The sequence below is a fragment of the Argiope bruennichi genome, chromosome 6, assembly GCF_947563725.1.
Source record: "Argiope bruennichi chromosome 6, qqArgBrue1.1, whole genome shotgun sequence".
NCBI lineage: Eukaryota > Metazoa > Arthropoda > Arachnida > Araneae > Araneidae > Argiope > Argiope bruennichi.
Window position 1 is genome coordinate 130,866,422 of NC_079156.1, and position 14,300 is coordinate 130,880,721.

General features: G+C 24.9%; 1 protein-coding gene across 2 annotated transcripts; it reads left to right on the top strand.

Moving 5' to 3' along the window:
* Positions 1-4,231: 4,231 nt before the first annotated feature.
* On the top strand, positions 4,232-13,442 carry LOC129972212 (D-aminoacyl-tRNA deacylase 1-like). 2 transcript variants are annotated; one of them, XR_008784841.1, is made up of 7 exons: positions 4,232-4,375; positions 5,174-5,264; positions 6,975-7,077; positions 8,108-8,240; positions 10,823-10,908; positions 11,713-11,831; positions 13,345-13,442. XR_008784841.1 is itself a non-coding variant. In XM_056086248.1 (6 exons), exons 1-6 carry the CDS (start codon positions 4,333-4,335, stop codon positions 13,387-13,389), a joined length of 501 nt encoding a protein of 166 aa, XP_055942223.1. In that variant the 5' UTR covers positions 4,232-4,332; the 3' UTR covers positions 13,390-13,442. The 2 variants fall into 2 exon arrangements, 1 of the variants encoding a protein (XP_055942223.1); XM_056086248.1 differs by lacking the exon at positions 11,713-11,831.
* The last annotated feature ends 858 nt before the right edge of the window (positions 13,443-14,300 follow it).

Here is a 14,300-nt window from a genome sequence, read left to right on the forward strand (position 1 = left end):
TTCAGGGGGGAAAAAATTTCCCCCCTCCAGATTTGAGTGGCAACCCTGATTATTATTAAATTTGCTAATGAAGAAAAAGAGTTTCACCATATCAGTATAGTTTAAAGATACATGCAAGTGAAAGATTGGATAGAAAGATGGCTAGCAAATTAATTTAACTTCTTAAAAGTGACACTTCCTCATATTGATCAGAATTCATCTCTGTTTTCTTAGGAACATGAACAAAATGTTTAAATTTTAAAAAAATTAATGAAAGAAACAGAAACGAAACTTTTTGGAAAGAAATTTGTCTATACATTCTCAAACTCTTTCAATCTAGACGTATTTTTGATCAAAAAATATTTTCTTAATTTATCCCAAGTGATTGAAGTTGATGCTTATGAAAACTCTGTAAAACGTATTTTCCAGCAAGGATATTCTGAGTGCTAAGAAGCAAATAATCGATATTGCTTCCAGTTTTTAGCGAGGAAGAATTTTTTTAGACTTATTTTCTGAGGAAAAGGAAACCAAAGATAAAGTAACATGAAAAAGAATCAACATTATAACATATTAAAATATACAGAAAATTGTCAAATGAAGATACTCTATTTTCAACTTGAAAGCTACTAACACCAAATATGCTAAAAAGTAATTGAATCATTGCATAAACATGATTCAAAATATTAGGGGTATCAGGAGACACCCATTTTAATTATTTTGTTTATGTATAGTAATAAAATTTTTGAGTATTATATTTTGATATATTATAATTTTGAGTAACACACCATTCTTATATGTATATAATTACATCGTTTTTTTTTAAATCATAACTCAGGATTAAAGGAAGAAAGAATTAGTTTCATTTTTTTTAATCTTGATTTCATCATTATTAATCCCCACCACCAACTTTTAAAAAATATTGAATGCATTTAAACAGATAATCTAATAGTGCAATACATAGAAACTATTTTTTTTCAAAAGTAATATAATGATCAAGAATTTTGTGTGTGTTTTGTTAGAAACGATTTTCAAAGGGGAATTTGTGGCCATTCTCGCATATATAGGGCCATTGTCACTAAATAAAGAACCTACTGCTTGTTATTAAATTTAACTATAAATTCAAAATTTTGCTTTGTTAAGGAGAGATCCATTTTATGGCAAATCCCTTCTGAGATATCTGAATCTTTTTTTTAATAGTAACTTATGAAATAATACAATTTGTAATAATTAGTTAATAAAAATTTGATTTTTTATTTAAATTAAAATCCTCTTTAAATCTTATATTCATAACATAGAAATCTTTACTTATCTTAAAACAAACTTTTGATTTTTCTTTTAATATACTTGGATGTAATGTATACAAGATTTAAGTAAATATTAAATGTCTTTCACGTTTTTCATTTGACTCTATGATTTGTATTTCGGAAATTTAATCTTGTTGAAAATTAAGAAATATTTTAAAGCAATACTGTTAATTATTTTGGAATTATTGTTACTAAATGTAAAATACTAATATACTAAATATATTGTTCCAAAATGAACAACATTGTAATTATATTAATGAAAGGATTATTCTTGTGATTTTAATACATTCTTTATAGAATTGTCACCAAAATTTATCAGGATTGATAAACTTTTCCACATTTTTAACAAACCTATTAATAAAAAAAAAGTCGTGATTTATAATTTGATCTAAATATTACCCAAGTTATATTTTTATAAATATACGTTATATATTTCTTAAAAAGATCCAAAATTATATAACTTTGGTAACTTGTTTTTCTCAACTAGTATAAAATGCAAAAGGCTTACGAATTCGTTGAATAACTATCATTAATTTGGCGTTAAATTTTTCATTGCCATCAACGTTAATATTTTCAACAGGAGAGTTAGTTTACCAGATGATAGTGTTGACTTATTGGAAACGATAGTAATCCGTTATTTTCTAAAAGTTATCGCACTGCTTTGAAATTCATTGTATAACTTCAGAATGAGCTCCGTTGGAAGTGGCAGGTCTTGTAATAGAGTTTTTCGTTGTCATTGTCATTGGTTTAACAAGTATTAGGGACACTAAAGATGTGGGATTAAAAAAAAAAATTTTTTTTTTTTAAGTTTCCTCGAAATATTTCATTCCAAAAAAAAAAAAAAAATTACAAATTCGCTACTTTTGTTTTCATGGTGTAGAGGATAAGTGTCCGAGGCATTTATCCTTTCGATCTCGACGTCTCTAAAAAAGCGATGGAATTTGTTATTCAGAATTCCAATTAAAAGGACAAAAGTACTGGAAGCATGTAGATAATAGTAATACTGTTTAAACGAGCTCGAATATAAAATGATATGCAGAGATAGTAGTAATACAATTTTCAATATCAAATTAAAGTCTCTGTAGGAATCTATTTTCACGTCCGCCTGCCCACTATTCGATTCGTACTGATAATTATTGATATACCTCTATTTTGCAATTATTATCTAAATACCTAAATTATGTCTTTAATTTTCTTTTCTTCAAAAATCCGATATTTGTAAATTATGCATGTTCCTTCTAAAATTCTTGTTTCCATCCCAGATTTCCCGAAATGTCGAACAATCTTCAAGTTAACAGCTAAAAGCAAATTCAAACCATCTTCCAGTTAATTATACGACAAACGTTATTCAAATACTTTTTTAAATGTCTAGGAAGGTGCATAGAAATGTTGTTAATACACGATGTTCGATATTCTGATCGACGTGTAATATTTAGTGCCAGCTTGGCCATTATGACTTCTAAAATTACTGAGAAATACTCTAAAATGATTTTTTTAAGACAGCATTATTGTTTTTCTTAATTTTAATCTAATTTACTTTATATACTCTAAGAATTTGAGGCTTTGTGCTTTTTAAAAAAAAACTTTGTGTGTTCGTTGATCAACAGAAATAATAAAAGAAAATTAAAAAAGCCGCACAATGAATCAATAAGCAAAAGAAATGCAGGTAGGGTCTAGTCCATGCCCTTTTAGCCTCTACAAGGTCGTGGTAATCCTCCGTCACCTCATGAAATATAAAGCTGAGATATAAATTCGCTATTTCAACTCTATGCATGAAATCTCTCTATACACAACAGATTCATTGATTTGAAGATTTAAATGATGAAGAAAAAAAATTTCTGCCTTTGAATTAAGAATATCAGGGTTGCAATTTTATCAGAACTGCCTTGAAGCGCAGGCAAATGATTTTTTTCCCGTCCTCATTCATAATTGCCTTCATTCTCTTGGTATTTTTCTTTCTGTTTTCTCTCTTTGGCTATTTATGAATTTCACTTTTGCTTCTTACTGCCTCAAAGAAACATAATTGATTTTCTTTTACTAGAGATCACAATTCGAATGAAAAAAACAAAGTACAAAGATAATTTTCTAAAATGTTATTCAAATGAACAGTTTTATAAAGAGGACCAATTACTACTATAAATTAACAGGAAAAACAATGAACGTTAAAAATGTATATATAATTGTATTTTCGCTATTTTAATCGAACCAAAAATCGAATGTAAAAAAATTTGATACATATACATTAAAAAATCTGCTTGATTAAATTATTGAAAAATTTCGGGTTCTGTAGTGGAATATTGCCGAATAAGTAATTAATTAACCATATTATAATTAGAAATTCTGATAGATACCTACAGAGAAGGATAAATACTCTGTTTTTGTTGGTTTAATGTGCCATTGAAAAACAACAGTAGCCTTGAGCTAAAAATGTAAAGAAAACAATATAGAAGCAAAACTCATTGACTTGCACCATTTCTTCGAAGCATTAACCCTTTGTATTCAGAAAAGTAATTCGATACATAATTATTCACATACACACACAAACAAACTACCAACAGAATTATAAATAAAACGCCAGTTTTGCAGACTGAAGCCATCAGTCTGCAAACTGCAAATAGTTAAGTTCTGACAATAAAAAATTCTGAACAGTGAGCATTTGGTATAAGAGCTACATAAGGATTCTCTTTAATTTGGGTAATAAAAGAAAATTTTGTTATTCTAATTTAGCAATTATATTTACTTTAAAAAAAGTAATAACATGTGAAAAATTTATGTAAATTGAAATTTATAATAAAATTTTAAAAAAAAGTTAGTATTCCACGTTGTTTGATGACTTTATACCTGACAAAAAGATAAGATTGTTTAATCATAGAGCTTTAAAACATTTTGAGCAAATATCAGGAAGATATATTTCTGCTCTGCAAAAGAAATCAATTGGTCGTAGCTGGTAAGAGCCTGCCGTGAACAGTATTTATCTTTCCGGCTTGGTTTTGTTTTTGTTTACAAATTGAAGAATCGTCAAGAGAGCGCATTTATTTATTTTAAAAATATGCGAGCTGTAATTCAAAGATGCACTAAAGCCAGTGTTTTGGGTAAACATCGCTTAATATTGTGTAAAATATTGCATATAATTTTTTTAATATTTCTTTCCATATCTTATATTCATATTTATAATTCAAAGCAAATTACCACCAAATCGCCACCATTCGTACTCGATCAAACCACTTACTTTCTAAACTTTTCATGTGGGAAATAAAAGAAGAGGATAATTATTTTTGAAACTCGGATGTCAATTCATCAAAATCTTAATATAAAAATTTTGACAATTTTAGTACTTTATATTTTTTGTAAACAAGAAAGTAAAAATTATAAATTGGAATTCAAAAAGAGTGAGAGATTGATTTTCCTTCATCTTGCATAAATGCTTATATTTTTAAATAAAATATCAGTAACTCTGAAAGAACTCAGAACAAACCAGTCAGTAACTAGTAAGAAACTCAGGTACAAACCAATCAAATTATTATTTGTCTGATTTGAGTGAAGGATGTTGTTATTAATGGAATAACACCAATATTCAAATTGGTAAAAATTAGAGATCCACTGATTACAAAAATGCCAACATATCTGTAGATTTCAACTATTGGTATTTAATGTATCAAAAACTATGTAATTTGTAGTCCAAAGGATTTTTAAAAAATAAGAAAAGTGAGCTTTAATGCACTTTAACTTTTAGCTGTCAAGTGTGATAAGGATTTTTGAATTTTTGCTCTTGACTAATTTAAATCTGTAATGAAAAATTTGAATTTATGCTTAGCATGTGATTTTTGTTTATTTTAATCCATATGCTTGATATTTTATATTATTTATATATATTTTTTCATTTTTCTTAGTTGATAATGAAGTTATTAGTAGTATTGGTCGAGGAATTTGTGTTTTAGTCGGAATTTCTAAAGATGACACAAAAAAGGATATAGATTTTATGTAAGTGATTGCTTTTTCAGTCATATGCTCTTTTCGTTTGATCATGTTATCTTGACAGTAATTGAAAATTTAAGAAATTTGATACTGTAACTTTATTAATAAATATTATCTATTAATAATTTTATTAAAAACTCAGCAGAATAATAAATATTTATGAAGATGTTTTATAAAATCTCTTTACTATAAAGTTCTTTTTATTTAAAAAAATTTTAAAAAAATAAAAAATTGTTTCACTGACAATTAAAAAGTGAAATGATATGAACACTTAAATTATTATTTCTTTTACTTCATATAATTCTTGAAGCAGATTATTTTATTTCTTAAATTATTTGTTTGATTACAATAAATTTTTTTATGTGTGATTCAATTTTCATTTATGTGTGATTCAACAGAGTATTTTAAACTTCAAATAGTTATAGAGTTTTCATTAATATTATTTTAACTGTCTTGCTCTTTGTATATAAGTATATAAATTTTATATACTTTGTATATTTGAGTATATAAAAATGAGTTAAAAGTCAAAATCACAACAGAATTGTAAATGTTTCCAGCATATAACAGTTAGTTACACATAGTCTTGTATAGTACTGCAACTGCTACTTTTTATTTCTCATACATTTTTTATTGCATCATTAAATAAGACCAGTACAATTGGCATAAATTAAGTGAATGCAACCTGCAGTATGTTTAGTTGGATTAAAACATATTATTGAAAATGAAATAATATGTAGTATAATCATTCAGTATACCCAGTTTATTTTATTCTGTACTTTGTTGCCTGTGTTTGTAAATTCCTCAGGGAACTGTATAAAATAAATTGGGAAAGCAAAAATTCTCTAAGAAAAAAATTGCCAATCAATTGCCAAGTAATATATGAATAAAAGTAGAATTTTTATTCCTTAGCTTTTAACAATGGCAGAAAAATATACAATTAAATATTTAATTTAACAATAAAAAACAATTTTGAATTTCATTGCAAACCTTGAAGTAAAATATTTTTAAATAATTAATAAGTTGGAGGAAGCATTTATGAAAATAAAAATAGTATAAATAAATAGAAATTGTTAAAAAAATTTAAAACTAATATAAAATTATTTTTTATTCAGTATTAATTTTGAAAATTATCACAGAAAACTGCCAGAACTTTCATTTTTAATCAATTAAATTTCAAACTAATATGATTATTCTAAAAAATTATACTAAAACAGATTTGTCCCAAATGGGATAAGACTAAACTCTACAAGGCATACATAACTAACTCTCCAAGACATGCATATTTTTCTTGATTAATAGTCAAGATTTTATCAACATCAACTTTTTATTAACTTTGAAAATTTTTATAGTTTTCTTTTATTTAAAACAAACAAACAAAAAATGAATGTTTAATTCATAGTCTTGAGTGAATCAGTTTCACCCTATCTTTAATTTATATCAAGACGTGTTTTTTTCTTTCTAAGGGAAGAGAGATATTGAGAAAAATCAACAATAAATATATAAGAATTGAGAAATTGTATGAATCTCTCAAGTATATGCAGTAAAATTTACCTGGCACACTTTAAAATGATTAGAAAACTCTTGTATCGCAAATATTTACAATCAATAAAATTTCTATTAAGCCATTTTTGTTCATTTCATTTCAATATCATCTTCATTTTTCAAAGACTATTCTTTTCTTTCATTATAGACACCAGATATTTTGATTCATTCCAGGGTACGGAAATTAGTGAACATCCGACTTTTCGAGGATGAAAGTGGAAAGAGATGGAGTCACAGTGTTAAAGACAAAGGATATGAAATCTTATTAGTCAGTCAAGTATGTATTTCAACAATTCATTACTATCAATTCAAAGTCTGCTTTTAAAATTCTTTTGTTTATTTTCAGTCTGTAATTTTTAAATAATCAATATTTATTATTTTATATTACTGATAAAATATTCTTTATTCTAGATTCATTCTATTATTTACCTGCTACAAATTTTCTTGCATGGTTAAATTTCTTAAATTTTCATTTGACAGTATGCATTTGGATTATTATGACATCATATGCATATCAGGTGAGCACAGTCCAATGTATGCAACATGCCTTATTGATTTTGCTGTTGCACTTAGTTTAAATGTGGGATTTGCATTAAATTACTGCTGTGCACACTTTTTAAAATCAACTTTCTTTTTTTAAATTATTCCTTGTGTGAAGACATTTCTTACCAAATATTTCTTGCACTTTTTAAAAAAAATTAATTTTTAAATTCTTTAGATTTATTTGTATTTCTTTAAATGCTTATATCATTTAAAGACTATACTTTACTCCAATAATAATTTTATATTAAAATGCCTTTTTTCATACAATATAAGCAAAACATTATGTTGCATTATAAAAATTAATACTATGAAAAATTCACATCAGATATGCATCTGATAAAATTTTTTAACCTGATTGTGTAGTTTTTCTAATTAGATAAAGATGTTATGAAAATTATAATAGTTAAAAAATGAAATTTTTTATATAGTTGAGCATAAAAAACTATTTCATTTAAATTTTTAAAATATTATTTTTTATTAATTTCATTTGCATCTATCTTATTTTTATGTTACATGATAAATTCGCTTCAATGGCATTATGCTTATGGTAATTCAATACTTAAATATTATTTTCAAATGTTATGTCATTGTAAATTTTTTCCTCGTGTATAGAAATTTTATTTTTGTAGGAATGTTTTTTCAATATTTTTTATTTATCATGTTTAATGTCTCACAAAAAATTTTGATCTTTGAAAATTAATTTTTATGGACATATTTTGTAATTATCTTTTTATTTATTTATTTTATATATATATATATTGCAGTTTACTCTTCTTGGAACTCTGAAAGGAAACAAACCTGATTTTCGGTTAGCTATGCAACCAGAAACATCCGCAAAAATGTATATGGAATTAGTGAGTGCTGTTAAGAGAGCCTATTCAGAGGAACTTGTGAAAGGTATCAATTTGCATGTTATTTGAATATAATTTTTTTTCTTTCGAATCATGCAGTCTGATACACCATTATTGTTTTCCTTTATAAACCATGCATGCAATTTGATTAGCTGTTTGCCTTTATACATACATTTAATTCACATCTTTTAAATTACATATGGATTAGATTCAGCTGAAAGATTAGTTTTCTATTTTGAATCTAAATCAAGGTTATTTTGAATTATGTTCAGATGACAAAGATGTCTGCATCAGCATTTCCTTCTCTAAATTTTTATAATAACTAGCAGGAAACAGTTTTCACTACTAATAGATTTGATGTTATTTCAATATAATTACAGATTTTTGATTCCATTGAGCTCCAATATTGATATTCTATCACAAGCCATTACAGCCTAATTATAAATCCAAAGAATGTAAAATAGATTAATTCTATTTTTTTACATTATAATATTTATAGACTGTCATATTATCTGTAAATTTTGACATGCATGATGAAAAGAATAATTGAATTCCTGTGCAAATTACACTATTTTGATCTTTTTACATTTTTTATTAATATTTTAACAATTTTTTCATAATAATTTAGGAATATATTATTGTGCAAAAACTATTTTTATGTCATTTTAAATTGTAAAAAATGTCTTCCAGTAACACTAATTTTTTCCCTAATTTTAATTTATTTAAATAATATTTGTAAATATACTTTACAAAAATTCTTTTGATTGTTTATTTACTGCATTCATATTCATAAATATCGGAGCAATATTAAATATATTTTTGTATGTGTGTGTATGTACCATTACTACTTTATAATTTAAAAATGAATTAGGATAGACAAATCAAGCCTAAATTATCATCATGTCATGATGCTTCAGACTAATACTTTAAATCTTTCAGTTTTTTTATTCTCTAAAGATTATAATTTTTTTTATTTACATCTCATCAATTCATGCATCCCTACTAATAATAAATTAGAATATGCATGTGTGTCTGTATGTTGTGTTCTACAGGACAGAATGTTAGACTTAGAGTTACCAAATTTGGCACATATTCTGTAGAGGTTGAGAATGTACATCCTGGAGTAATTTGTTATAAATTGTAATTAATTAAAAATTAAGTAAAATTCTATCATTTTTCTACAATAATTTACAAAAATATTATTGCTCAAAAATGACTTTAATGCCATTTTGAAACTGGAATAATCATAGTAAATCAATAAATAATAATCTTTTCAATTATATCAATTTACTAATCATGTAACCTTTTTTTTTCTGAATTTTGTTAATTTTTAAAAAAATATTCTTTTGTGTGAAAAATAATTAGTAAATTATTTTTTAACAGTAGATTAGATTATTGCTTTGAATTCAAACCATTATATTCTTTCATTTATGTGTTTTTATATATAGTTATGTGTTTTTCTACAATTGTTGAAAATTAAGGAAGAAGAAATCTGTTTAATATTTATATAATTTACAAGACAATTAATAAAATGAAAAGTAAGAAGATAGATGTAATGAGCAATTAAGTTTTAAGCGCTATTATATAATATATGACTATTAAGATAAGGTGCATGACTATTAAGATATTTAATATATGCAATGAACAGAACAAATGTTAATCTGTTAAACTAATACTTTTTTTTTTTTTTTTTTTTTTTTTTTTTTTTTTACAATTTGAGATTTAAGAAATATTTTCTTGTTTCCATAAATATTAAATGATACAGAAAAAAATTCATTGAAAGTAAAGACCACCAAAATTCTAAATGAGTTACTGATCACAAAAGGCAGCTAGTTTTTTAATGAAATAAGTTGAATAAAGAATTCTTCAATAAAAATATTTTTGAAAGTATTTCTTTTAGTTAAGAATAGATTTCTGAGACTTTTTCGCTACATATCCCATTTTGCATGAAGAAAACCCTGTTCTTTCAATCTGTTATGGATGAAGCACTGACATAAAATAATATATTATTCGGACTTGCTCATTCTGTGTGCTTATGTAATTCACCAGATTCTGAGAATTGGTTAACCCTTATAAATGTAGATTTTTTTTTTTTTTTTTTTTTTAATTCTTGCCTTCAATTATAAATTCTCCACCTAGCTTCATGGTATTCTTGATAAGTGATAGAACAAAAGCTAAACATTAAGTCTATTTCCCACATGGATAAGTATTGCTGTTCTCATATTTCAACGCCAGTTTCTCTTACAAGTTGAAACAATTTGTATTTTTCATCTATAAATGCTTTGCTTTGCTCATGCTGTCTTTTTATCTTTAAATAGTTATGAAATAAAAAGGAAAATTATCAAATGATTAAAAGCTAGTTGATATTCAGTTTTTTTTAGTGTTTTTTCCCTTATAATTTCTTATTGAAATGCATAGGAATGCTTTTCATTCACCCCTACCTTTTTTTAAAAAAACTTTGTGACAGTTTAACATCACAAAAGAAAATAAATATAATTACATAAAAATAATTGGTTTTAACATAAATAATCATAAATTAACTGTAATAAAATATTTTCATAATATTTTATTTTTTATTCATTTATTTGCTTCAGTCATACTTGTATTCTACCACTTCTCTTTTTATAGATGGTAAATTTGGAGCATACATGCAAGTTTGTGTCCAGAATGATGGCCCGGTGACTATAGAATTAGAATCTCCCTTGCAATCTACGGTAAGCATGTCAAGGATAGTTTTGAATGAATTGATTTCCCACCAAACTACTATTGCCTACTCTTAACATAAAAAAAGTATATGAGATTTTTTTTTTAATATAAAAATGAATGTAAAACTTATTATGAAAATAATGAATAAAAATCAAAATAGTAATATATATATATATAAATTAAAGATTAAATAATTTGACCATGAAATTAAGGGCAATTTATATAAATTGTGGTAGCTTTTGAGATATATATTCTTTGCAAATAAAATTGAAATGTTGTTATAAAATTAGATAATTGGTTTAATACCTAATTTATGAGTTAATTTTCTGCTTAGAAATTCTTGTGACTAAAACTGAAAACAGAGCGGGAATGTTTAAAGATAAGCTGAAATTCATAAATAAAACTTCTGAACTTCTTTTTTTTAGTTTTGAAAAAAACTTCTTTTTAAAATGTTATGGTAACTTTGTCATTTTATCGCTGAAGTTTTTGCAGGTTTGGCATGGCTTGGCATTGCCTGATTTATGAATTTCCTTAACTAATAAACTAATAATTAAGAAACTATGGACATTATGATTAAATTGTGTAATCGATGAATATTAATAATAAATGAAATGTTGAAGAAATAAGAAATAAAATATTGTAACAATTAACAAAGTGATTTCAAGTACTTATTCAGAAGTATTGGTCAATGATTTATGAAGTGTTTGTTTCTCAATTATCATCTTTAATCTTTTTGTACTCAAAATGCTTAATATAATGAAAGATATCAGGTTGGTCATTCACAATTGCTTCATGCCATTCCATTTTTTTAGCCCATCCATTTGGGCCGGGTATTCACAAGCACTTGATTCCTTTACTTGCCCCAACTCTCTTAGTGAAACCTTCCAAAAGTACACCAAGACTCCTTCTACAACACCCCAAGTGTTCCAAGGTAGCTGATCTCTACTACTAATGAAGAAGAATGTATATATTGATGTTCTTAGAGGCAGATCATTGGACAAGAGATATTGAATTTGGCAAAAACATACTTTAGAGGGTGGGAGTATGCACATTGGGATTTTTTTGGAGGAAATTTTATTTAAAAATCAAATACAGTTTTGGAATTTTTACATGATAATTTTATAAAATATTAAGGTGCTGAAATAATTTTTAGCCCATCTGAAAATTTAGAAAAAATGACCTTTACTAATTTAGTTATGTTACAATTTTTAAAAAATTTTAATAAATGTTTGTGATTTTATAATTATATATTTAATTGTTGCAATTAAATTCTACTGTTTTTTACTGATATTACGTGTATTTTATCTGAATTTTTTTCTATTATTAATAGCCTAATTATGATTTTTTTCAACAAATGGAGTATGTTTTTTTAAGTATGTTTTTATAATAGAAATAAGTTAAGACATTATGAAACTGTTTTATAATTTATACATTTCTAATTACTAACTGCTTTTTTTGAAAATGGATCTATGAAATCATTTTATTGCTCTTTATTAAACCTCAATTTTACATTCTTATTAGAATACAAATAATGCTTTACTGAATAATAATTACTGAATATTTAAATAATAGTTCTCAAAGAAATTATAAAAGTTATGAAACATTAGATGATATTGTTCACACACATGCATGCATACACACACACAAATGATTTCACTTATTATCCTGACATGTGTAATGAACATGTTTTAATTCAGTAAACAAGCTGTTATGTTAACTTAAGTTTAATCATTTCATTTGAAATTTAAAATGCTTTGCTAAATGATGCATAAAAGATTCTATTGTGCACACATTTTTTTTTGCCACAAAATTACCCCTGAAAAAGCCACTTGGTTGTGATTAATATGGAACAAAATTTAAAAGTACATGATATATTGAAAATTCATGTATTCGGTTAATTATATTGTAACTCAGTATTAACAGCTGTTTATTATGATGTTTTTATACTATTTTATTATGCTGTAATGCTTTCCTTTTCCTAGCATGATTATTTTTATTCATTTTAAATATGTTGCACTTTATGCTCATTAATGAATATTGAACTCATGAATTTTATTATATTTCTTGTTGCTATTTTATTTTATTTTTGGTTTTTGCAAATTTAGTGCCATTAAAATTTATAAAGCTTATATAAGAGAAAAGTTAATTTTGCATTGTCCTGGACCATACTATTAAAATTTTTCTTATTTTTTGAATTTAATTAATTTTAAATAAAAAAAACAGTTATTTCAAACACAGAAATCAACACTTTTAATAAACTTTAATAAATAGAAAAATACATAATTTTTGCTTTGGTTGAAATAATTTGATCAATGAAAGTTTGTAAAATCTTATTTTGGTAGATTTTATTTTTTCACGTATTTTATTGTGATTTTCATTGTTTGATAAAATACATGCATAAGTAGATATTCAGAAATTTGACTTCTTTATGATTTATTTTTCAGTCAAAAGAAGCTCAAACACCAGAACAAGAGACTGAGGCATTGTGAAATTATTTTTATTTGTATTAATTTTATTAATAAATTATTTTTTGTTGCATGGATTTCTTTTGTTTTTAAAATGCTTCTAATTTTCTTTCAAGGTTTTGTTCGATTTACTTTATTATACATTTTATTCAGATAACTCGAAGATAGTAATTTTTGGCATCATTAATAGAAGGAATAATTGACAGAACTACTGTTTTTTTAAAGATAGCATTAAAATAATTTGGCATAAAAAATTGTTTATAAGTAAATATTTTGTATATTTTAGAATTTTACGATATCAGCAAACAGTAGCCGTAAGTTTTCCACATTGGTAATGATTTAGAATCTGGGTACTTAAACATTTCTCATTTGTAGCTTCTTTCCCATTGAATTTTTTTTGGAATCACAAATGTGGGAAAATATTATAAAATGCCAATTAAATTTCTCTTACAATTACAGTAAATTTTCTCTTCAATTTAAAATATTTTAAATTTAAATTCTCTTTTTAAAAATTATTTTGCTCATAATAGTGACCAATTCAATGGTAAAACTTTTTAAATTGTGAAACAAGTTATTATATACTCCTTCTAAAACATTCAAAGCTACAAATAATAAATGAATATAAATAAATAAATAAGCAAAAATTAAAATATTTGATAAATTTAAAATCAGATACATGAAATGTCATTTTAATGTTCAAGGGCTGAAATAACACAAAAATCAATATTCTTCATATCAACATCTTATTACTAAAATTTACTTTGACACACACACACATACACACACACACACACTAAATAAACAGCATTAAACAATATTTGTGTTTGTATAAAAATTTTAATGTCGCTATTATAAACTTAAAGTTATACTGTTAATTATAATTGGTTGACATTATACTATAATTGCTAATGGTAGCTAAATCCATAGCACTATGG

Coding starts and splice junctions, on each gene's coding strand:
- LOC129972212 (XM_056086248.1), top strand. CDS start 4,333: ATGCGAGCTGTAATTCAAAGATGCACTAAAGCCAGTGTTTTGG. Junction 4,376..5,173: donor CACTAAAGCCAGTGTTTTGG/GTAAACATCGCT, acceptor CATTTTTCTTAG/TTGATAATGAAGTTATTAGT. Junction 8,241..10,822: donor TTCAGAGGAACTTGTGAAAG/GTATCAATTTGC, acceptor CTCTTTTTATAG/ATGGTAAATTTGGAGCATAC.